The 26,216-nt window shown below is 39.2% G+C and overlaps 1 protein-coding gene across 2 annotated transcripts; it reads right to left on the bottom strand.

Moving 5' to 3' along the window:
* Window positions 1–2,251: 2,251 nt before the first annotated feature.
* Window positions 2,252–9,513, bottom strand: NNMT (nicotinamide N-methyltransferase). 2 transcript variants are annotated; one of them, XM_044666332.1, is made up of 4 exons: window positions 9,261–9,513; window positions 5,360–5,567; window positions 2,590–2,887; window positions 2,252–2,362 (listed from the first exon to the last, which is right to left on the bottom strand). In XM_044666332.1, exons 1-4 carry the CDS (start codon window positions 9,415–9,417, stop codon window positions 2,351–2,353), a joined length of 675 nt encoding a protein of 224 aa, XP_044522267.1. In that variant the 5' UTR covers window positions 9,418–9,513; the 3' UTR covers window positions 2,252–2,350. The 2 variants fall into 2 exon arrangements, with proteins under 2 accessions (XP_044522267.1, XP_044522266.1); XM_044666331.1 differs by having other exon boundaries at window positions 2,252–2,887.
* Between the last annotated feature and the right edge of the window lie 16,703 nt (window positions 9,514–26,216).

The following is a 26,216-nucleotide window of genomic DNA, read 5'->3' as shown; positions in this document are numbered from 1 at the left end:
CTGGTCAAAGGCATCCCATCGCATCTCACCCAGCAAGACTTCAATCATTGAGTCAGCTAAGTTTGGGACTCCATTTTGGGAGAGGTCTCTTGGGCTCCTTCTCCCATTACCCAACCTTGCTGAGAGACCCTTTCCCGTTTGAATTTCAATGATAGAAAAGGATAGAAATAGAAACAGAAGGAGAAGGGACAAGAGGGGAGATGCTTAGGTGTGGGAACCCCAAAGGTTCCCACCCAAGTGATGGACCCCAAAGAAATAGAGAAGAGGGCACCCCAAAATCCCTCTGCCCTTCACCCCTTTCCCCAGTTCCTATATTGATATTATTAAAAGACATTCATTCATCAGATAGCGTTCCAGAGTGCCTGGGAAACGAGGGGGAGGGGAATCACACCTTGGTCTGGCTGCCTCCATCTTGGAGCCAGACCACGTGCTGAGAAGTTGACTGACCTTGGGGGAGGCTTAAGTGAACCCCACCCTCATTCAGAATCAGATTGGGGTGCCCAATATCTCATCTTATAGAGAAGCCTCATCCCCAACTTCTGTGGGGTGGCACAACTATCCAGGTCACCCAGTTTCGGGGTGACACCCCCTTGAAGTCAGAGCAGTGCATATTTGGCCCTGAGGGGAGAGCTAGAAGAAAGCCTCACCTTCATATAGAGTAGACTCTATCTCCCTTCTATCATAACATTGGTGATTGGCTCTCTTTATTCTTATACTACCAAGCTGAAATTGGACCATTAATAGCCGGTCTTCAATCCAGCCATTCAACTAGATCTGAACCTAACATACTATCAGCTAAATTTTTATCTTTCCATCTTTTTTCACAAGAATAAAGTGAGAATAACACTTAGCTAAAACCTCCATGAATTGTATCTATCGGGTTTCCATGAGGTACTGACTTATCTATCTTGCGAAAGACAGAAGTTCATTCTAAGCACAACCTGTTCTTGGCATCATGTTGGTTCTTTGTGGTCATTGCTTCCTTTTCTCAATGTTCACTAACCACTTTTTTAAACATCAGGTCTGGAATTTTTCTAGGAAGTTAGTTTGCAGATGTTATTCTCATTCCATTTTTTGAGAATCATGGCAACATTTATCTTTCTGCAATTATGTCCCATTCTCCAAAGTCTCCTAACTCCAATCATCCTCATCAGTTCTTTCAGTACTTGAGATTGTGACCTTTTGGGCCACACACTGAAATACCCTCCTTGTTTCAGCAATCTGAAATCCTATCATCCTTTAGTTGTTGTTGTTCAATTGTTTCAGTCATGTCCTGACTCTCTATGAATCCATTTGGGATTTTCTTGGCAGAGATACTGGAGTGGTTTACCATTTCTTTCTCCAGCCTATTTGAGAGATGAGCAAACTGAGGCAAGCATCATCAAGTGACTTGCTCAGGGTCACATAGTAAAGGTCTGAGGCCAGATGTGAATTTAGGAAGATAAATCTTCCTGAATCCAGGCCTGGTACTCTATCAGCTGGGCCATGTAGCTGCTCTACCATCCTTTAGAATTTAGCTCAAATACACCTTTTCCGTGAAGCCTTCTTCTTTCCTTTCAGGTAGAATCAAACTCTCCTTCATTTGATCTCACTTCACTTTGTATTCCCCTTACACATGTATCCTACTTTAGATTTATGTCATAGTTATATATGCACATGTCTTATCACTTCCACTAGATTACAAACTCCTGGAGAAAAGGAATTGTTTACTATTTTTCTTCATATCTCCTCTAGCACCTGGAATGGCATCTTGCACATTAATAAGTGTCTGGCGAAATGAATGAATTCTCCCTCCATGCTTTTGCTTTTGTTACTTATATCTTCCCCTTTTAGAATTTTTTCCTTCCTCTCCATCACCACCTACTCAACTCTAACCCTTCTTCAAGACTCAGCTCAAGACCCACCTTCTCCATAAAAGCTCTTCTAACACCCAAAGTCCAAACTGATAATGCTGTCTTCCAACTTTCTAGAGTAGGAATGTTTAGTGACACACAGTTCAGCTCTCAGATTATTCTCTCACTGTTTCGTAAGTGTTAGCCTTGTCTCCCCCACTATGCATCTATGGGTCATCTACTGTATCTACGGCTATGCTGAACCTCTGGTAGGTTCTTAATTAATCCTTGTTAATCAGTTAATCAATTGATCTGTTCCCATCCAAGGATCTATCATATGGCCCTCAGATGCTGGCTCACCCCTTCTGGTCAGTGTTTTTGGCAGGAACAGTGAGAACCAAGGACTAGAGACAGTCAGCTGGATAAGGCAGGTGAATTGCTTTAATATAGATTAAGTGCTTACAATGTGCCATCTGAACAGTTTACTCAGTCTTCCTTCTGCAAAGGCTGCCCCAAACTCATCTCATGCCCTTTGGAAAGAAGAGAGAAAGAAGTTTACCAAGAACAATGTAGGAAGTGAGTTTCAATGAAATGAGAAAGAAAAGTAAGATTAACTTCTTCAGCCTGTAGAATTATTTTGTTTCTGCCCTACAAGGTAAAAAATCCCTTTATTGTTTGCCCTGGTGTTGGAGTAACTTTGGGAAATGACTTCAAACTCTTTAATTGTGTAACCAGCCTTCACCACTGCATCCTCTACCTCTTCCTCAGTGAGGGAGAGACTGGAAAACTTCTGGTCACCAATCATGTAGTAGCTGCTCTTGAGGGCATCAATAAATACCAAAAATCCTCCCGGTTTCAGTAGGCTGCTGAGGTTCTTGAGGGCCTGCTGGTAGGTAGGTAGGTCTTTGCAGGCAGCATCCAGGCATAGTGCTGTGAGTAGGCAATCAGCCTGGGGCAAAGAGACTGAACCCAAAGGCTGGCTTTGGGTCACATCACATTTCAGGCTATGCTTGACCTTCTGTCTCAATCTCTCCTCCTTCTCAGCCCACTTCTCTCTGAAATAAGCAAGATAATAGACATGCTAATGATAAGAGACAGTTCTTGCAACCTTGATCACACTGGTTCTTCAGGTACTATGGCCAAGACCTTGCAAAATCCTGATTGTTTGAGTCACTTCCTTTTTTTTTTAAACCCTAATATCTTTTTTTATATATATCCTTCTATATTAATTTTATTTGTTACAGGGCTAGGCAATGGGGGTTAAGTGACTTGCCCAGGGTCACACAGCTAGGAAGTGTCTAAGGCCAGATTTGAACCTAGGACCTCTTGTCTCTAGGCCTGGCTCTCAATCCACTGAGCCATCCAGCTGCCCCAGTCACTTCCTTTTAAAAATAACTTTGGGGCAGCTGGGTAGCTCAGTGGATTGAGAGCCAGGCCTAGAGATGGGAGGTCCTAGGTTCAAATCCGGCCTCAGACACCTCCCAACTGTGTGACCCTGAGCAAGTCACTTGACCCCCATTGCCCACCCTTACCACTCTTCCACCTAGGAGCCAATACACAGAAGTTAAGGGTTTAAAAAAAAGAGAGAAAAAATAACTTTAAGTAATTTGTTACATTAAAATACCCAGGTAACAACCTCCCTCCTTCCCTCCTCTCCCCCCCATTAAAGAAGTCATCATTAGACAAAAAAGATATTTGTATATATAAAACTGTCTTGCATATTTCTACTTATCAGTTCTTTCTTTGGAGGTAGACATAACAAAACCATTCTTCAAATTGCCTATTATCACTGGTATTATTCAATATTGTATTAGAAATGCTAGCACTAGCAAAAAGAGTCACTTTCTTTGTGAGGAAGGGAGAAAATGATGTGAGAATATACCCCGGAATAATAGCTAATAATCATAAATAATAGTTATTTAATGCTTACTCTGTGCAGGCACTGTAAAGAACTTTACAATTATTGTCTCTGATCCTCAGAACAATCCTGGCAAGTAGGTGGTGTTATTATCCCCAGTTTACAGAGGAGGAAAGGAAGATTAGGGCAAAGGAAGGTTAAGTGATTTGCTAGAGTCATATAATAGCTAGTAAGGTTTGAGCCAACATTTGAACTCAGGTCTACCTGACTCCAGGCCCACTACCTAGTTGCCTCTATATGCTTAGGAAAGCACTTAGAATGCAAGGTGACTATTCAAGTATTCTCTAGAAAGTTGGGCTTAAGTCAGTGGCTATACTAGCTCAAAGTATGTGGAGGGGCAGACTGGAATAGATCCTGGCTGCTCTAGTTTCACTAAAGTGTTTTCTAGAAAATAGAGTGGAAACAGCTTCAAGGTGGTAGCTGCTACCCTGAATTTCTCCCAATTTGCAAAAAGTAAGATTTTACAAAATCAAAATGCTAACTTCTATTGAAAATATTTTTAAAACATAGTTATATTGTCTAATTTTCTAAAAATCCATAGTAAAACTTTTAAAGTTATACCTATCACTTGTATAATTTGAGTGGAAATGTTTCTATAAATGTTAATGAGGACAAAAAAGGTTTGATGTAAAATAATTAAATTGGGAACTTGTGTACAAATACACACTAGGAATTGACTGTATCATAAAAAGCTATGTCTCTGGATATCTATTTTTCTATGTTCCTAGCTTCTCTCTTTCCTCCCTTAGAATCTAAAGTCCTTTCATATGGCCGGGAGGGGTAGGTATTTAAAGGGCTTGGGCCAGGGCCTGGTTCAGAGTAGGCACTTAGTAAATGCTTGGTGCTTCCTCAATTGAGTTTACCCTTAGTCAGCATTCCTCTACCCCAGCCCTGCTAGAAGGAGCTTACATTGGATTATCAGTGGGATGGGCATATTCTCCTCAAAGCTCTTGTCAGGGAAGTTCCTGCCTTATCACTTGTCTTCTGCTCTGAAGAGAGTCCTCCATTGAAGGCTGACTCACCTGGGCTGGCACCTGCAGAAAGGACACTGGCTACCCTGAGGTCACCAGGACATTCAGCATCAGTCACATTCTAGCTGTACACTCACCTGGCTAGCAATGACCTCTAGCCTCACAGGGCAAATACTAACAGGAGTTTGGGTTGGAATTCTTTCTTGGTAGTGGCCTGGGTCCTTCTGGCCCCTTCCCCCTCCCACACTGAGCAGTTTTCTCTAGCTCTGCTCTCATACATATTCTGTACCCTGAAGGGATTTCATATCTCCTTCTCTCCTGTCCCTCTCCATTAATCTCTCTGTCTCCCTTTTTTCTCTCCCTCTTTCTACTTATCTCTTGGTGGGACTCCTTTTCAAGGCTTCTGGTTCTCTACCCTCTACCTTTCCCTGAATTTCTCTATTTCACTATGTGTCTCTGTCTCTGTCTCCCTCTTCCCCTTTCTCTCTTTGTCACTTTCTGTTACTCTCTCTGTGTCTGTCCTTTTCTGACTTTTTTCTTCCTCTGAGCTTGTACCTCTAATGTAATTCTTGCTTCATGGAATTAGGCTTTACCCCCAAGGACCCTGGAGATCTGGTAAGCAGCAGAGAAACACTTACCTATCTCCTTCCAGCTCACACACATATTTCACCACAGGAGACCAGTCAAATGCCCCTGGCTCCTTCTTCAGCCACTTGCTGAGCTCCTCAAGGTTCTGGTCAGTGTAGTCAGTGACCACAATCTCCTTAAAGGACTCACAGGCAGAGAGGAGCTGGTAGATGGTGGGGCCAGTGCCAATGTCAATCAGGAGGTCTCCTTTCACCCTGCCTGTCCCAGAGAAGAGGGTAAAGGTGGGTGATTGGGAATGAGGTGCTGTGAGGAAGAAAGGCTACTCAATCCCACTTCTTCACACAAATTTGTGAACATCAATGTGAAAGTAATAGAGGGATATAGGTTTATTCAGCCTATGATTCATTTTTATTTTTTTAACTTTATTAAAAATTTTTTTTTCTATGGTTACATGATTCAAGTTGTCCCCCTCTTCCCTCCCCTCTCCCATAATTGACAAGCAATTCCACTGGGTTATACATGCATTATTGGATTCATTTAAAAAATGGAACCCAATTCAACAAAGAATAAATTATATAAATAAAAAGAGTAAGCCATATGAATGTTCATATAATTATATTATTGTTATTAGATTTAATCAGTAAAGGTCATCATCTGGCCTCCATGATTTATTTCACTGAGTTTATAACTAATTATTATATCTAATCACCATATATTATATAATAATGATATGACTACAAACTTTTAAATAAGTCTTAGATCCTTTTTACTAATATTTCATTTGATCCTTACAACCTTCCTACGAGGTTCTCAATGCAGATATACCTATTCTCATTTTACCTACCAGAAAACCAAGGTTCAGAGAAGAGGCAGCATGATAGAATGAAAAGCATGTTGGATTTTGAGTCAATGGACCTGATTTCTAATCTTGGTTCTGCTATCATCTATCTGCATGATCTTGGGTTGAATATGCAATCTGTCTGGTCCTCAGAATCTTCATCTGTGAAATGAATGTTCTCTAAGATTCCTTCCAAATCCTCTGGCTTGCTTGGGGCTACCTGGCTAAGAAATGACAGAACTAAAACTTGAGTAATCTGGCCAAGTCAAATCGTGGTCAGTCTAACAAGTTAAGACCTTTGTTCTGGCTGGATTCCAGAATTCAGTTTTTAAAAAAATTATATCTTTAATTTATTTCATTAAATAGTTCCCAATTATATTAAAAAGTGTTAATCTTCATTTTTTTGAGTTTCAAATTCTCTTCCTTCCTCCCCCACCTCCCCTACCCACTGAGCAGCAAGCAAATGTGAAGACATGCCAAGTAAATTTCCATATTAGCCATGATGCAAAAGAGCACACAAGAAAAAGAAAAAAAAACCCTAAGTTTTAAAAGTATGCTTTGATCTGTAGAGTTCATCAGTTTTGTCTCTGGGGCTAGATGGCATTTTTCACCATGGGGTCTTTAGAACTGTCTTGGCTCACTGTCTTGATCACCAGAATTCCTTTCTATAAGTACCTGTACTGCTTTGCCACTGTGACATTGTCTCTCCTTGGCTAGCTCTTCAGAGGCCAACATGGCATATTTCCTTTCATTCCTTTCTTCATGGCTTTGCACACCTAAATTCACTTCTTCTTCATCTCTGCCTTTCAGAATCCCTACTTTCCTTCCAAATTCAACTGATATGCCATCTCCTCCATAAAGCTTCTCATGATCTCCCAAGTTGCTAGAACCTCCCTCCAGTTACATTTACTTTGGCCTATTTTAAAATTTACTTAGGTGTGTACATGTTCCACCCTCTCAAAGAGACATAAAGTTCTTGAGGGCAGAGACTGCTTCCTTTCTGTTTCTCTGATCCCAGTGCCCTAGTACAGAGTCTGCCAAATAGTAGGCACTTAGTAAATACCTGTTCATTCATTCATTCATTCATTCATTCATCCTTTCATTCATTTCAACTCCCGAACTTGATGTCAACGACGATGCCCATGCCCACCAGGAAGATACAAAATCAGAACAAAAGCTTCATCGTTGGACCTTGCTAGGATAACGAGGCTACTTTTGTACATACTCTCAACTCTGCACTCATAGAATTTAGAGCCAGAGGGAACATGAATGAATGATCACTGAGGCCCGAGGACCAGATCCAGCCTGCTGCCTATTTTTGTACAGCCAGGGATCTACAAAAACGTGGGCCAGATTTAGTTTCCCAACCCTTGACTATGAAATTGAGGCCCAGAGAGAATGCCTAACTGTATATGTCTGAGTAAAATCATACAATCAGCAGAGCCAAGCTCTCTATTCCAGAGCCAGCACTCTTCCCATTACACCAAGAGACAAGGAAAAAGGTTAATTTTAAGGTGACCAAATAGGAACAATTCTCTTTTTTCATCCTTCTCCCCACATAACCAATATTTTTTTCTACTTTCCATCTTTAGTGCAAACACAGTGAGGGGAGGCCTGAAGGTTCTCAGGGGAAAAATGCATTTGTACACATGTGTATACACACACACACACACACACACACACACACACACACATCTAGTGCATGAATCCATTCAGTATAGAAAGGAAAAACAGGAACAATTGGTGTGGAATTAAAATGAGAGAAAGATAAATCAAAACGTAACCCCTACACATCATATCAGGTTTCCCCAGACTGTAGATTCAGGGGACATTTATCTAAATGAATACTCATAAGGCCTTTTGAGGTTAGGCATGAGTTTTAAAATACTCATTCTATAGGAGACCCAGAGAAGTTAGGAGGCTGTCTCTGGGTCACAGAGTAAATTGATGTGTGCTGAGGACTAGAACTTGAGAGTTCCCCTCATTGCACTCACATTGACTAAAGAATGAGGTTTTCCAAATGGATACTGTCAGTTCATGATTTATGCAGTCTATATAGCTCATCCCTCTCTGAAACACAGAGCCCTTTAAGGATTTACTAAATTCTCTAATTTTCCTTGCATATCCCTCATCCTCTGAGTGACCTCCCTTATTTTTTTCTCCGAGATCATTGTGGCACAATCTCAATCTCTCTCTCTCTCTCTCTCTCTCTCTCTCTCTCTCTCTCTCTCTCTCTCTCTCTCTCTCTCTTCTGTGTGTCTGACTCTGTTGCTTTCTTCCTCTTCTGATTTTTCCTACTCTATATTTTCTATATCTGTACCAGGTGATTCTGACTTGAATTATAAAATCGTAGAATTTCAGAGTTGGAAGGAAACACAGAGGCCATCCAATATGACTTCTGATTCCTACCTCTCTAAGAATCCTCTTTAAAATATTTCCAAGAAGAGGTTATCCTATCTCTGCTTCATAAATTCCAAATTCCAGTGAGGAGAAACCCATTAAATCTTGAAGCAGGCCATTCCATTTTTAGACAGCCCTAATTGTTAGAAAGTTTAGTGGTGCTAATCACATGACTCTATCACTATTTACTCTGGTGTTTGTTGTTCTCCTTCATTCTCTGAGAGGACCAAAATGACATCACTCTGTTAGGGTATGGTACAGTATGTCCAACTGTGCCTGATCAGACCAATAAGATTTTGGAAGGTTCTACCACAGGTTAGGCATAAAGAGCCTATATAAACATATGAAATGAAAATGTCTTTAAATTTGCACATCTCACATTTCTTTTGAGCTACTGAAATTCAGCTTTGCTCATAGAGCATAGCCCCTTCTTTGATGTGGGTGGTGCAGTGCGATAGAGCGCTGGTCCTAGAGTCAGGAAGACTGAGTTCAAATCTAATTTCAGACACTTATTAGCTGTGTGACTCCAGGCAAGTTACTTAACCCGGTTTGCCTCAATTTTCTTATCTGACAACTAAGCTGGAGAAGGAAATGGGCAACCATTCCAATATCTTTGCCAAGAAACCCCCAAATGGAATCCAAAGAGTAGGGGCACTACTTAACCACACGTTACTCTGGTGGGAAGGGAGGGGAGGTGCAGACTGGACATTTACCAGAGGAGAATGTCTTGGCAAGTCTTCTGAGGACATGCATCAGAATCTGCTTTTCTGCAGAGGGGCTGGGTCCAAAGGTGTAATACTTTTCCAGGTAACTCTGAGGGTTGAAGTGGCTCAGGTAGGCATCTTTCGAAGTGAAGTTGGATTCCCCCATTGTGTCTCCTCACCCTGGCACTGTAGTTCTACTCGTCTTCCTCTGCTGCTTCTCTCCTTACTGGTCCAGAGACAATTCAAGAAGAGAGCAGCCCAAATGCTGTTGCCTTGGCCCTTCTGTCCTGTCACAGCTCAGATAAAGAGAGCTAGTTAAACACTAACTGGGGAAAACTTACTAACTTTTTTTTATTCTAACAATGAGTTATAGACATCCTGAAGTACAGAAATGGAGGAGGAGGAGGAAGAGGAAGAAGGGGAAGAGGAGGAGGAGAGAGGGGGAAGGAAGAGGGAGAGAGAGAGGGAGAGACAGAAAGAGAGAAAGGGAATAAGGGGAAAACTCAGAAAAGGAGAGGTTATGTATGGGGGAAAAAGTAGAATTTAGTAAACTTTTTAAAGATGGGGTTTTCAGAGAGACTTGGGCTACATTCCTCAGCACAATTCCTCCTCCTTTTCCTATTCTAACATTCCAGCACAGAGAATATGTGCAAAATGTGAGAAGACTGGGATCAGAACTATGTATAGCGTGGAGGAATGTTGGCTAAAGAAGTTTCCAATGAGGCCTAAGAAGGGTAGAAATGGAAAGAAGTTTCAAATTTCGAGTGGAGGCTCTCTCTAAACTCTTGATTTTCCATAACCAGGACCCAACCAACCTATCCAACTTCTCCAGTTAGGTAACCTCCCTCAGTCCAGCATGCCCTCCCTGCTCCAATCAGCCAACTTAAATCCTACAAGTTTTTCAAGGTGCAAGTCAAACTCCGTCTCTCCAGAAAAATCTTTCCAGAACTTCTAAACAAGTTAAAAGAGCATTGAATCTGGCATCAAAGGACTTGGGTTCACATTTCAGTTTTGTTACTGCTCAGTTTGCAAAATATGGATGGAGTGGAAGAATGGATTTGGTGATCTCCAATTCTCTTTTAGCTCTAAAATCTAAATCTAGCCTTTAAAGTCTGAACTATATAGTCTAGCACTGAGGGAGCCTGCAAGGAGCTCACAACTTAGTTGAAGAAAATAAAACCTTAGAGGTGGAACACATAATATGTAAAAGATAAAAGAATGTGTAAAAAAAGATTAAAAAATATGAAAGATAAGTAACACTAGCATCTTGAGTTAATATGTCACTCAAACACACCCAGGAGGCACATTTCTCTCACGAATGGTCATAAGGTCCTTAGGATTTAAGACCAAGCATTATTTGCATCCTCATTGAATAGGTAACCTAGAGAGATCACAGAGCAAATGACTGTGGACTACAGCCTATAATTTAGAGTTTACATAGTCACATTCGCATCAACGTGGGTTTGCCAAATAAACTCAGTGAGTCGATCTGTACTGAAATGGAGCTAATCACATCAACCAGTCATCCTCCTAGTTTTTTCACCAATTTTTCTGACATTTTCTGGGCACCATGGTTTAAACAATTTCTTTGTTTCCAAGTGCCCAGATTAACGTTAAAAACATATTGAGTGCCCAGTGAGTACTATAGTGATCTAGATCAAGAGTCCTGAATCTTTTTTTGTATCATAGAAAACACACACACACATACACACACACACAGAGCAATCTACTCTAGAGCCTAAGGATCCCTTCTCCGAATGATTTTTTTAAAATGTTCATAATTAAAAGAAATACTACATTTCAGTTAGAGGCCAGTGAAAATCAAAATGTAATTTTCTCCCCCATCCAAGATGTGGTCTATTGTCTTGTTTACAAAAGCATGTCTCTTAACTTCTCATATTGTCATCAAGAATTCCTTCAATATGTATGCAAATTTTTCTCTCACAGGCATTTTATAAAGGTAACAATTTAGGCATTTGGGTTTATAGTTAGGGATATCTCAATCACCTTTTGGGGGTGGGTAAATCAGTAGTAATAGCCATGATTTTTCCAAATAATTTTGTTTGTTTTTCTTCTTAGTGCCCTATGTCCCAAAATGACTTTGTATTGTTTTGTACATATTCTGCCTGCTTGTGTTTCCTCCGTTAGAATCCAAGAGTCTGGCCTTTTTATCCCAAATGCTTAGCACAGTGCTTCAATAAGCTTTGATTGTTCCCTATTACCTCTGGAATCAAATATAAAGTCCTCTGTCTGACATTTAAATCTCTTTCCTAACCTGGCCCCTTCCAGTTAAGTGAACCATCTAGGATCAAACAGTGAGTAATTATCAGTGAAAGGCTTTGAATATAGGTTTTCCTGTTTCCAAATAGAGTATTCTATCCACTGCCTCTCGGGCATAGTCTTCAATAATCCAAGGTCTCCTCTCTGTTCTGATGGGATATAAGAAAAACTTCAAGAGGTCAAGAGAGCAACTCATCCAAAGGAGTTGAGTCCATGATGGGTTTTTGCAGCCAGTCCAGCACTGATGTTCTAAGGAGCAAGAACAACTGAATGGACTCAGCCCAATAGAAGGTGAGATGAACTGGCAGCAATGTCACTTTTGAATGTGAACTGGTGGGAACAATGCCATGAGGAAATTGTGTCATGTATGAGCCTACTCTTCCCCCTGAGGCTGAAGTGGTATAAAGGAGAGAATGTTCTCTGGGAGCTCGGGGAAGACGTTCTTTTTGCTGTAACGACAAATATCCCTTTACAAAAGCTACTTGATATTGAAAATTGGTTCTATGGAACTGGTGACTAATAGGGTATGTGTGTAGGGGGAATATACCTGGAATGGGGGCTCAAGATGCTAGCACTAGAGACGAGACATCCCAATCTCTCAGAAGTACCCCGAAAACTCTAAGGGTGAGATGTAACCAGCCTTGTTCTAGGAGAGTGACAAAATATTTGCTACATATATACACACACACATATATATGCAAACACACATGTAGATATATAGGTATATTTATGTATAGACATATATATTCTACTGGAGATCAGTACCTACATTTTATATATTTAAACATACACAAATGTATATAGACATATATACAATGTCCCAAAAGTTTTTTCAGGCATTAAAATTTAAAGCTGCACTAAGACTTTTAGGATACTGTGCTTGTACACATGCACTTGTGTGTGCTTGTGTATGTAATCTAATCTTAGACACTGTAGTTGGATGGTGAACTAGAACAGGCAGAAGAAAGGGGAATGGATCCCCTTTGGAAAATTGTGTTGTGCCTTTAATGATTCCCCACACTTCTCTCTGATGTTACAAATAATATTGATATAACCCCAAATTTCCACTAACACACTGAAACAGGGGGTTCATATTTTTTAACAATAGTCTTTGAATGGTGCTTTATGATTGTGAATTAAGGAATATTCTAGCCTTTTTAAGGAATCAAAATTGCCCATCATCCAAGCAGAAATGGAGACATGCATGGCAGTCATGAATAGACTGTAGCATATTACAGATGGTGAATTACATTCTGCTACAATGAAGAAACAGAGCAACAAAGAGATAAATGAACAGAACAGAAGACTGACTAGCCATATGGCAAGAGTGAGGAACAGCTGATGGACAGCCCATGTCCTTCACTGTAGCTATACAACAACAAGAGAGCTAGAAGGCTTCCAGTGTTTTAGGAAGACAGACAAGAGTTCCACAATGAGAAGGTGTAGGTAATGGTGATCTTCATCTCTTTGAGGAACCCTCATTGATGAGATTCCAAATTGTACAAACCAAAGATACAAATTGTACAATACATAGGTATAGTATACAATACAATACATAGGTATCCCTTCCACATGACAACTTTCCTCATCACAGTTTCAAGATATTACAAATCAGCATAAGAAATTAAATGGGAATTTGGGGGGAGTTTTATGGAAGTCATAAACAACACAGAAAACATTTGGAAACTCAGAAATGCATAAAATATATGTATCATATTATATAATATCAACATGTTTAAATGCTAATACCATAAATATACACAATTTCTTTTTTTAAGTTAAAATAATTAAGAAGTTAAATTTTTCAAAAAAGAATATGAAAGTCACAAACTTTTACATGGATTTACAAGAATTATGCCCCTAATCCTGTCCTGGCAATATCGAAGGGACACATACTACTACTATTCCTAAGACTCTTTGAGGGCAGGGGCTGTTTTTGCCTTGTGTTGTATCTTGTTTTTAACAAAATGGCTGGACATTGCAGGCCCTTAACAAATGTTTGTTGACTTCACCTGACTATTTCTCAATGTATATTTATTTTGTTTCATATACAGGTATCTCTTCCACATTGTGGAGGTTGGGGTGCAGCGTCCCATGATCTGGAAAATCCATGTAAATTTTTTTGGCTCTTCCTTGGTACCAGAGAAGAAGTCTGAATTTTTTCTTTTTCTTTTGTGGAGTGTTTACTTTGCATATTTATGGTATTAAAAGATAAAACATTTTTTATATTATACAATACAAATGTTATATATTATTGAGTTTCTAAACTTTTTCTGTGTCATTGACTGACCTTTGTATGTCATCTATAGCTTCCACAAAACTACCAAAAAATTCCCATTTAATTTCTTATGCTGATACACAATATATCAAAACCATGATGGAGCAAGTTGCAGTGTGGAAGGGATACCTGTACTTTCAAAAAGATCTCCTTTTAGAAAACTCTCCTGTTCTCCCCTACACTTTCCCTAGGTGGTTTCTAGTCTATCCTGATCCTTCCACTGGCACATGTATGGGAGTCACCTTGTTTTGGGGAAGAATTTATGACTATGTAGTCTTTTACCAAGTATTTTTTATATTATCTTATTACTCCTGTCCTCAAGAAGTCTTCCTCTATTTCTTCTTGCTGTAGAAGTGACCCTTATAGCCCTTCCCAAGCTAGAAAGCCTTGTAGTACCTCATTTGAGATATGGGAGAGTTAAGCTCAATGTCTTTTGGTCCCTCACAGCTCCAGATCTGGGATTCTATGTTCCTGCAATCCTATAAGGACAGGCCTAGATCCTGTGAGGAGTAGACTGTATGTGCATTGTCCCAGGACCAAGCATAATGTTTTTAAAAACTGTCCCTCTAGTGGCAGCCAGGTGGCTCAGTGGATAGAGGAACAGGCCTGGAATCAGGAGAACCTGGGTTCAAATTTGACCTCAGACACTTCATAGGTATAAGACCCTGGGTAAGTCATTTAACCCAATTCTGTAGCCCTTATCATTCTTCTACTTTAGAACCCATTCTAAGAAAGAAAATAAAAGTTTATTTTTTAAAACCATCCATCTAGTTTAGGATATTTTTGCTCCTCATAGAGAGTTTAAATGTAGTTCAAATGTTGAGACTTTGCTCGAGTCAGATGTCCTAGACAATTGACATGGATTGAATCAAATATGATAATGTTCATCTTTAATTCCTGCCACCCAGGAAGCTAAGCCTGTTGGATCTCTTGAATTCTGGTGTTCTGTGCTGAAGTGGGCTAAGATGCTCAGGTCCTTTCATTCATTTTTAAATAAACATTTTTTTTGCAGCTTTAAGAAAGTTATTTTATAATAAGCAAAATCATAGGACTTTAATATGATAATAATAGGTAACATTTATATAATGCTTTAAGGTTTGCAAAGCACTTTCTATTTAAAATGGAATTTCTATTTGAACTTTTTGAACTTCAATTTCATTTGAACTCCAAAGTAATCCTGTGCAGTGACATTATTATTGTCCTCATTTTATAGATGAACCAACTGAGACTAACAGAGGTTTAATAATTTGCCCATGGTCACCACTCTCAAAGGTCTAAAAGTAGAATTTAAACTCAGAGCTTCCTGACTCCAAAGCCAGAATTTTACCTACTTTACTTTCATTCAATTCAATAAACATTGATTAAGTACCTACTATGTGCCAAGCACTGTGCTTAGCATTGGAGATATAAATAAGAAAAAGACAGTTCCTGCCCTCAAGGAGCTTATAATCTAATGGAAGCCAGAAAGACTATCCCACTTAGCTCTAGGCTTATCCTTTATAGATTTAAAACTACACATTTTTAAACCATATATATTTTAAAATTCAATTTACAGTTAAATGCTAACCAATTTGAAAGATTATAATACTTTTAGAAAAAAATTTTTACAGCCACCAAAATATTAGATGAAATTAGGTTAGTCCTTTCCTTTTGTTTTTCCCTAGTCTCTACCCTGAAAGGAGATATGAGGCCCTATTCATTCACTTACTTTATTTTATGTTGAAAGTTCTTGTGGTAACTTGTTACTCATCTTCAGATATAGATTATTGAGACCCTGGGAATCATTTTGTGATGCTCTCCTCCATAGTCTGTTTCTCAGGTAATTTTATTTGCACTTAAACCTCCTGGTTGTCACATTCTCCTCTGACAAAAATGAAGTTTATAGAGGGAGACACAAAGTCTTCCTGCCTCATGAGTCTCTCTAGCCCATCCTAGGAGACATAACTCCTGGATATTTAATGACCCTTTCCTTCTAGCTTTTGACTTAAATCAAGGTTTCTTTATCACCACTGGTTCCCTGATTTATGTTAACAACCCTTTGAACAACTGGCTTCTTTATAGACTGGTTCAAAAAGCTGGAAAGACACTGCAGATCTTACTATAGAATAGAAAATTGGGGAAAATTTGGATGGAAAAATCAAACTAATCTTGTTTCTAGCTTTCTAGATTCATTTCATCTCTTTGCTCTTTCCTATTTACCACATTTCATGTCCTAGCTCAGTGACAACACAAGATATCTTCCATGCCTAAGATGCTCTCTCTCCTTATCTCCATCTCTTAGAATCCCTAGTTCCCTTTAAGAATCAATCCAAGTGGCAACTTCTACACAATGTTTTTCTTGACCCCTCAACTTGTCAGTAATTCCTTCCCCCCACCCCCATATAGAGTATATTTCCGTATCTGTATACATGTAGTTTCTCTTCCATTCTCTTAATAGAATGTAAGCTTCTTGGGGAGAGAGAATATTTAGTTTTTTGATCACATTCCAAGCATCATGCATAGTTTCTAGCAAATTGTTGGCATTTAATAAATGTTTGATGAATCAAATAGATGAATAAACTGAGGCAAACAGGATTTTAAGTGATTTGCCCAGGATCATGCAGCTAGTGCTTGAGATCAGATTTGAACTCAATATATACATAATATAACTCAAATTTTTATATATTATATGCTCCTTGAAGCCAACTGGTCTTTGTATTCCCCTTGGCATCTAGCATAGTGCATTATACATAGCAAAGACTTAAATGTTTGTTGAATGAGTGAATGTAGAAATGGGTTAAATATCAATGACCTGAATGGAGGATCGCCAAGTATACCAGAAGTAATTAAAAATATTTTAAATGTCAATTTTAATAAATTAAATTACTAACACTATTAATTAAATATTAAATTATTGCCATTGCTTATAATTAATATTAATAAATTTAATTTTACCAATAGTGGATTCTAATCAATGGAAATCATGACATCATAGCTTAGTCCAAAAAAAATTATTCTAATCCAAACAATAACATGTAACTCATCTTTGAGTGGTGTTTTTAAAGTAGATGTCCATCTACTGGTATCCACTAATCTTTGCTGCTGATCAGAGATGTGAATTTTGTTGTACACATTTCAAATCTAACAGAAAAACCTAGATAAGATAACTTGGAGATTTTTGTGAGAAAAGAATCTCTTTATCTTGTTAGTATTGGGTCAAGTACAGCCAGAAGGCATGGTTGGCTAGCAGGAACTAGCAACAAGAATTAAGTTACTCGGATAGGTAGAGGAGATCTTGAGATACAATCTAGACAAGAGTCATAGTGGAGACATAATTAACTCTAGTGAAAAGTTCCAAGGTGTCTGTCATTCGCATTCATTGGAAGCACAATAGAGTAGAAAAAATGCTGGGCTTAGCAGAACTTTCAGTTCAAGACTGAGCTCTGATAGTTACTTGCTCTATCCTGAGCAGTCAGCCTTTCAGCCTTAGTTTCCGCATCTGTAAAAATAGAAATAATAATATTTGCTTATGATTTAGGACAGCTAGGTGGTACAATGAATAGAGTATCCAGCCTAGAGTCAGGAAAATTCATGGTCTGGAGTTCAAATATGATCTCTAGCACTAGTTGTACGATCCTGGGCAAATCACTAAAAATCCTGTTTGCCTCAGTTTGTTCATCTATAAAATTAGTCAGGAAAGGAAATAGCAAACCACTTCAGTATCTTTGCCAAGAAAATCCCAAATAGGGTCATGAAGAGTCAGACATGACTGAAATGACTGAACAACAATGAAATGACTTATTAATGGGGTGATTGTAAGATAAGTACTTTGTAAACCTTAAAATGCTATGTAAATGTGATTCACTACTTCTATTTCTGCTACTATTACTACTACTACTTACTACTATTATTTACCAATACCACTACTATTATATATCAGAGAAGGAAAAAAACAAGAAGAAGGTGTCAAAGAGACATGCTAGACAAGTTTCTGTAGATCTGTAAAATAAGGAGGGAAAAGACAAGAAAGGACCTCCAAAGATAAGGATTAGGGATAATATCCCAGGGACAGTGGACATGAGCAAGAAGATCCTAGGTTCAAAACTGGCCTCAGACACTTCTTACCTGTGTGACCCTGGGCAAGTCACTTAATCCCCATGGCCTAGCCCTTATCACTCTTCTGCCTTAGAACTAATACACAGTATTGATGCTAAGATGGAAGGTAAGGGTTTAAATAAAAAAGAATAATATAAGGAGAATGATAAAGGAAAGTTGTTTGGAGAGGGACAATAAGTGTGCCTCTCTTCTGTCCTTATATATTTTGTTTGAAGTTTTTGGGAAAGAGTTGGAGGTAGAGAAAGGCTCTAAGAGCATACCTTGGAGCTTACTGTGTCATAGTATTTGATCATAGCAAAGATACTAAACTAAAGGTACTAAAATATCAAATGAGATAATGTATAGAAGGCACTTTTGTAAACCTTAAAGTTCTATTGATATTATTAATTATATGCCAGCTATTGTAATGGTAGTTATTGTTCATTATGATTAATTGAAGGTCTAATATACTTTAGCAGTATACAGTAGGTCTGCTGAGCTATTCAGAACTTTCAAATAAAATGCTTTTAGATGTGGAAAAGTCAGTGGATGTGGAGAATGCTCTATGTAGGTATCAAAGGTCAACTTTTTTAGATTTTGGGTCAATCTATGTCAGTTGTGGATTTTTTAAATTTTGTTTTTAAGATTAGATCTCCCTATCTCACCTAGGTTGGAAATGTAGGACTACTCAAAAGCTAATCCTGCTCTGATTGGGCAGGGGCTTTGATTTTGTTCATTTCAGTTCTAGGCTGGTTGGCCTCTCCCCATCTGCCCTAAATACACACACAAACCCCTCCCATCTCACAAAAGCTTAACATATTAATGCCCAATTTATCTAATCAGTTTAGCTTAATGCAGCACAGAACTCCCAAATTCCAAAGATCTACCAGGCTCAGCCTCCCAGGTAGCAGGGATTATAGATGAGCACTACAATACCTGACTCAATCCATGTCAATAGGCTAGAGTTCCGTCCCTCTGTTCTTGTAAAGCTTGGTTGGGAGAAATACTTCACTCTTTAAGTGGCATGGGGACTCTTCCTTTGGATACAGGTTACAACCTCTCTACCACGTGGTAATCTTTCAAATCTTTAAACTATGATAAAAAAAAAAATTCATTGCTCTATGACCAATCAGGTAATAACCCAACCTAAATAGGCTGATGCTTGAACTACAGACATTCAATCCATTAGTAGGCTCGTGCTTTCAGGGTTTTTACTGCTTGGAAGATCATAGATAGAACAGGAAGGGACTTAAAGGTCATTTAGTCCAAACTATTCATTTTACAATGAAACTCAAAAAGCTTATGAGACTTGTAGTCTAGTAAAGGTTATAGACCCCTTCTCAAAAAGTTTTTTAAGAACATAAGATGAAATACATAGGATTATTAAAAAAGCAATTTTATTGCTATAAAGATATAAACTTCTTTTTCCCATTCAAGTTCATGGACCCCCTGAAATCCGTCGACATATTTCTGAGGGCCTATGGACTCTAGGTTAAGAATCCCTAACATAAGGGGTCATCAAGTATTTAAAGGGTTATCATGTAGAACGATGTCAAATTCAAAACAAATGGGGCCTGTCATCCAAATATGAGGATCCCTGCAGGTCACATATTATCTTAATTTTATAGTGTAATATTGTCCATGTTTCATTATTTTTAATTTATTTTGTTAAACATTTACCAATTACATTTTAATCCAGTGTATGCCATAATCAGGAGTGTTGTGTGTCCGGATATCTGTTGGGCACCTCTGAAATAGAAGATGGACCCAACTGGTTCAGTTGGATCCCAGAATGCAAATAAGGAGCCATGAATGGAAGTTGCAGGAAAGCCTGTGGATTTAAAATTAAGGTAAGAGACCGGAGAGGTGACTCAGTAGCTTGAGATCCAGGCCTAGGGGCAGGAGGTTCTGGGTTCAAATTTGGCCTCAGACACTTCCTAGCTGTGTGACCCTGGGCAAGTCACTTAACTCCCATTGCTCAGCCCTCACTGCTCTTCTGCCTTGGAACCAATAATACAATATTGATTCTAAGACAGAAGGTAAGGGTTTTTTTTTTTTTAAAAAGATTAATTTAAGGGGAATATTTCTCACAATTAGAAGCCTCCAAGATGGAGTTTGTTACCTCAGGAGTCAATGTGTTCTCCCTCGTTTGAGGCTTTCGAGAGAAGACTATACACTTGATGGGCATGCCATAGAGGGGAATTTTCTTCAGATACATTTGTTAGCAGGTAGGATTTGTGTATGGTTCTTTATAAGTATAAGATAGGCTCTTCACCCACTGAGTCTCACTTATTGTCCCCATTTTGCAGATGAGGAAACTGATAACTCAAAGAAATTAATTGACTTGCTCAGGATCACATAGCTAATAAGAGTTAGAACCACTCAAATTAAGTCTTCTGATCAGTGACCTGATCAGTGTTGCTTGATTTATACCACCCTGACTGGTATTTGCCAATACCTCTGATTCTTGTGGTATCCCCTGGATACCCAATGAGGAGCCATGGAAGGTCCGAGCTGGAGGCTAGGGGAATATTCTCAGGGTTGAGAGCCAAAGCCATTTAAATAACTCTAGTACCCAGGGTATTTAGAAATTATGAGACTATCCTCTTAGTAATGAATAATAAATAAGCAAAATCTAAACTAAAACGATAAATCATTAATCAAATTTAATGTGGCCATGGAGGGCCTAATCTAAGTTCTAATTACTCTGATAGGCCTATAAATTATGAGTATAAATTATAAATTTAGGCCTTATGAGCCAGGGGAAGAGAACCTTTTCTTGGGGACCAAGCTGTCCCATTAGCATGGATTATGAAGCCTGGCTTATGAGGAGGCTACCTGTGGAGAGCAAGGAGGGTAAAGAGGGTATTAGCTCACAGAGCAGCTCCATTCTTCAGTTTGGGGATGATTTCCATCTACTTCTAATCCCTTAGTGTGAACCCACAGAGGGCTGCCCTCCACAGCTTTATGCCAGTCAGCACCTACTATGTGCCAGGAGCAGCGAGGTGGCACAGTGGATAGAACACCAACCTGGAGTCAAGAAGCTTCATCTTCCTGGGTTCAAATCTGGTTTCAGACACTTCCTAGCTATGTGACCCTGGGCAAATCGTTTAATCCTGTTTGCCTCAGTTTACTCATCTGTCAAATGAGTTGGAGAAGGAAATGGAAAAACCATTCCAGTATCTCTGCCAAGAAAACCCCAGATGGGGTCATGAAGAATCAAACATGACTGAACAGCAACAAAAATATGCCAAGAGCTATGCTAAGCTCTGGGAAGAGAAAGAAAGATAAAAGACAGTTCCTACTGTCAAGAAGCTTCCTATAGAAGACATTACCACCCATCTCGCACCCATACACATTCCATTAATCCAAATAGTTATTGAAAATCTTCTGGATTCCAAAATGAAAACTAGCCCATGAGTCCTGCAGTAGTTGGGCTGTAGGAGATAGAGAGAAAGGATGCTCGGAGGAGGGAAAGAGCAAAAGGGCACCTTACTTGACTGGAGTAATGGGTGAGAGAGGAGGGGAGTGCTGGAGGGGTGGCAAGGTCGAGGACCAGTGAAAAGAGAGGTTGAGACACCTCACCCCTGATGTAGATTTACTGGACCACAGCACAAGCCAGTTTTCACAATCAAACTGTGATCCGTTTCCCACCCCTTGGTCAACTTTGGCCAGGAACTCAGAGGCCCAAGGCAAAGCTGGGCACACTCAGCAGTTCTGCCTTGGCAGGTGATCCGCTTACGTCAGGTACACTCTGCTGACTTGGCACACTGGCCAGTTCAAGGAGCTTCGAAAACAGCAAACTTGCAAAACCCCAGGTGACTTCTATGAACGGCTCAGGTGATGAGTAATTAGGACTGCCTGGGACCAGTTCACATTCTTTCCAAGAGGGCAACCCTCGAAATCCCAGCTCCCCTCATCCCCCCTCCCCCAAAAGACCATGGCCTTTCTAAACCTGTGCCACCTCGGATCTGACCCCAGTCCAAAATTGTTACTCATCCCTGGCCCTCAGCTTCCTGTCCCCACATAGGACTATAGATCCATAGATTTAGACCCAAAGGGCTTTAGAGATTGTCTAGACTCTGGATTTTGAATGGTTTTTGTATCATGGACCCCTCTGTCAATCTAATGAAGCCTATAGATTCCCATTATGAATAAATGTTTTAAAATGCATAATATATAATACATAGTCTTATGAAGGAAATGAAATATTTTGAAATGCAGTTCCTTTTTTTTTTCTTTTTTAAGCTTGTGGGTGGCTCAGGGGATTGAGAGTTAGGTCTAGAGAGGAGAGGTCCTGGGTTCAAATGTAGTCTCAGATACTTCCTAGCTGGGTGATCCTGGGCAAGTCACTTAACTCCCATTGCCTGGCCCTTACTGCTCTTCTACCTTGGAACCAATACACAGTACTAATTCTAAAATGGAAGGTAAGGGTTTAAAAAATGGAAAAGTTCACATAATCCAGGTTTAGAAGCCCTGTTCAAATTAAAGCCTAGGATAGCCTAATAATGGGTCACATAGCTTCTAAGTAGCAGAATCTGGACTTAAATCCAAGAAAATTATTAGGAAATGAGAAGAGTAGAGGCAAGAAGGACTTTGTCCATATGGTAAAATAACTCCCAGCTCCTCCACATTCATGGATGTGTCCATATAGTTTCTGGCACCTAACAAGCATTTAAGAAATTTTTATTGTATCCTGTTGTGCCAGCGACCCACTCAGCAGAGCCCCAGACTGACTGTGTCTGAGGTTTAGAAGTACAGATTTAGAGAGATGGAAGCTGACCTTAGAGGTCATCCAGTTCAACCCCCCCTCTCATTTTACAGATGAGGAAACTGAGATTGGTGGGGGTTAGAAGACTTTCCAAAAATTACCCAGGTAGTAGCAGAGCTTAGATTTGAACCCTGCTCTTCTGATTTCCAAGCCAAGAGCTTTCTCTTGTACCCAGCAACCTCTCACTGCCCTGTGGGAGACTTTAAGTATAAGCCAATGACAGATAGGGTCACCACTCTCTGGAACTGGTCAGAGCCCTCCCAAGACGTCCTTTTACCTTGGAAGAGTAGGAGAAAAGCAGGCAGGAGAACGAACACCTCATGGAAAGAGACTCAATGGCCAAGCCTTAGGCTCGCCTGCCCCCTTGTGACAGGAGAGGGAAGGAACAGAAAAAAAGTTTGTGAAAGTCAGAAACGGTTCAGAAAATGCCGGATTTTGTCCCAGAATGTTGGGGCTGGAGAGAATCATGGAGATCATCTATAGTAGAGGTTCTAACCTTGTAGTGCACCTCTTTGGCAGGCTTAGGATGTTGATGGATCCCTTCTCAGAAAAATAGTTTTAAAAACATAAAATATATAGAGGATTAGAAAAGGGGGGAAGCAATTATTTCTTAAGTGCCTATTATGTGCCAGTCGCTATGCTAAGCATTTACAAATATTATTCCCTTTGAAGCTGACCATATTGAAATGCAGTTATCAGTTGGTTTGTTGGTTTGATTTTTTAATTTTAGTAACAAATTTCCACATACGTTTTCCAAAGTTATATGATTTATGTTGCCTCCCTCCTTTTTTCCCTCCCCCATCCTGGAATGGAAAAGCAATTCAATCTGGGTTATACATATATTATCACACAAAACTTATTTCCATATTATTCATTTTTGTAAGTGAATAACCTTGTAAAACTAAAATCCCAAATCATATGCCCAAATAAATGAGTAGTAAATCATATGTTTTCATCTGCATTTCTAATGCAACAATTCTTGGTCTAGATGCAGATAGCATTCTTTGTCCTAAGTCCCTCAGAATTGTCCTGGATCGTTGTTTTGCTGTTAGTAGCAAAGTCTATCATATTTGATCATCCCACAATATTTCAGTTACTATGTATAACGTTTTCCTGGTTATGCTCATTTCACTCCGTCTCAGTTCTTGTAGGTCTTTCCAGTTCTTTCTGAAATCATCCTGTTCATCATTCCGTATAGCAGTGATGGGCAACCTTTTGAGCTTGGTGTGTCAAAATTTGCCATGACACCGAGCATAACTCGGGTGGTGTGTCACCAAGAAAAAAAACCATAATTTCTCAATATTTATAGTTTAAATAACAAAAATGTATAATTGTAATATGTAACTATTTAATAAGCCAAAATAGGTAAAGTAATATAGGTAGAATTGTGCAGAGTGCTACACTACACTACAGCAAATGTTTCATCCTCGGTATGTGGCCCCATACTTCTCTGTATGCGGCCACATGTCATCAAAAAGGCTATGCATGTCAGTGCTGGCATGTGTGTCATAGGTTTGCCATCACCACCTTATAGCATAATAACATTCCTGATTGTTTTTTTTTAACAAGTTCATGAACCCCAGCTTAGCTGAACTCATGGTCTAGTTCAGCCCATTCATTTTACAGATGAACAGACAGAGGATCTAAGAGCTTAGGTGACTTGCTCAAATTCATACAGATAGTGGCAGAGCTAAGACTCAACCCAGTTTTCCATTGTTTGGGACCCAGGGACTGTCCCTTCTAATCACAAAGCCTTATCCTTCAACTGCTCCCCAGCAGGAAAACAGGCATAAGGAATAGCAGAGGCAGAATGCAGATATCATCAAAATCTGTTTTTTGTGACCCTCTTTTTTTAACCTTTTTTTTATAGTAATGTTTTATTTTTTTTCCCCATTTCTACATAAGAACAATTTTTGGCATTTGTTTTCTGACATTTCAAGTACTATATTCTCTCTCTCCTTTCCTCCCCTCCTCCTTCCCTGAGATAGTAAGCAATCTGCTACTGGTTATACACCTGCTATCATACAAAACACATTTCTATATTCATCCTGTTGTGGAATAAGACACATTAAAAAAAAACAAACCATGAAGGAAATAAAGTGAAGACTGGTCAGCTTCAAGATACATTCAGATTCTAATGGTTCTTTTTGGGAAGGTAGATAGCATTTTTCATCATAAATCCTTCAGAATTGTCCTGGATCATTGTATTGTTAAGAATAGCTAAGTCATTCCCAGTTGTTCATCTTACATTATTGCTGTTGCTATGTTTAATGTTCTCCTGGTTCTGCTCACTTCACTCTGCATCAGTTCACGTAGCTTCGGTGATCCTCTTTGAAGTGTCCACCCTAGTCCTCTGCTGCTCATTACTCTCTTCCCTCTCCACACCCTTTACCAAGTGAGAAAACTGGGGCTCTAACCTCTGATGTGCTAATTGTGTGACTTTGAGTAAGTCACTTGAACTCTTAGGCCTCTGTTTCTTCATCAATAAAAATAAGTGGGTTGAACTTCTAAGGTCCCTTTCAGCTCTAACGTTGTGATCCTGTGATCATCCTTCTCTCCCTTTCTTTAGCTGTGAATTAGAAAGAATTTGATAAATGAAATCAATTTATCATTCAACCAATCAATCAAGTAGCATTCATTGAGCACTTTTGGTCCTGTGTTCTTAACAAGTGCCAGACACTATATTTAGTGATAGACACAAAAATGGAGATGAAGCAGTTCTTGTGCTCAATGTGCTTACATTCTATTGGGGTGAGGGGGAGGCTACCAGAAAATAAAAAATAATGGGATAGATTAATATTAATTAATCATTTCCTATTCATCCTGTATACAGCAAGGATGATCTTTTACCTCTTTTTTGTATCTCCAAGGCTTAGCACAGTGCCTGGCATACAGTAAGCACTTAATAAACATTTATTTATTGATTATTGATTGTTATCTAACCTCTTTGAGGCTAAGTTTCCTTATCTCTAAAATGAGGATGAAAATAACATATACTTTGTATATCATAAGGTTGTCTTGAGGAAAGTAAATGCTCTGTAAACTTTAAAGCACTCTATAAACGTCAATTGTTATTACTTTTATTCTATATATCCCCAGTGCCTAGCACATAGAAGATGCTTAAGAAATGTTTGTTGAATTAAATTGGAAAATAAAAGTGGCCCCAAGAGTAATTTAATGCCTACCTCAGGGATATTTTTGCATTTGAATAGAAGACAGCTTTAACATTAAAGGCTGAATCTGCAATAGCTGAATTCTTAGCATCTCAGTGGAGACATATTTTGTGGTGGCAGAGGAGGGTTGAATTTCTCTTTCCTCTTATAGAAAGAATTTGGTCTCTCCAAGTTGGATGGGCCTTTGTTGGTCATCTAATCCAACTGAACCACCTCCCTGACAAGTATTCATCCAGTCTCCGCTTTAAGACATCCACAGATGACAAATTTATTCCTCCCAAAGTAGTGCTTTCCACTTTTCAGCAGCATTGCTTATTAAGAAATTCTTCCTTATATGGACTATTTGCAATGTGTATTCATTGCTCTTAGTTCTGTCCTTAAACAGACAA

The sequence above is a fragment of the Gracilinanus agilis genome, chromosome 3, assembly GCF_016433145.1.
Source record: "Gracilinanus agilis isolate LMUSP501 chromosome 3, AgileGrace, whole genome shotgun sequence".
NCBI lineage: Eukaryota > Metazoa > Chordata > Mammalia > Didelphimorphia > Didelphidae > Gracilinanus > Gracilinanus agilis.
Note: the sequence above shows the minus strand (reverse complement) of the source record. Positions and strands in the feature narration are given on the sequence as shown.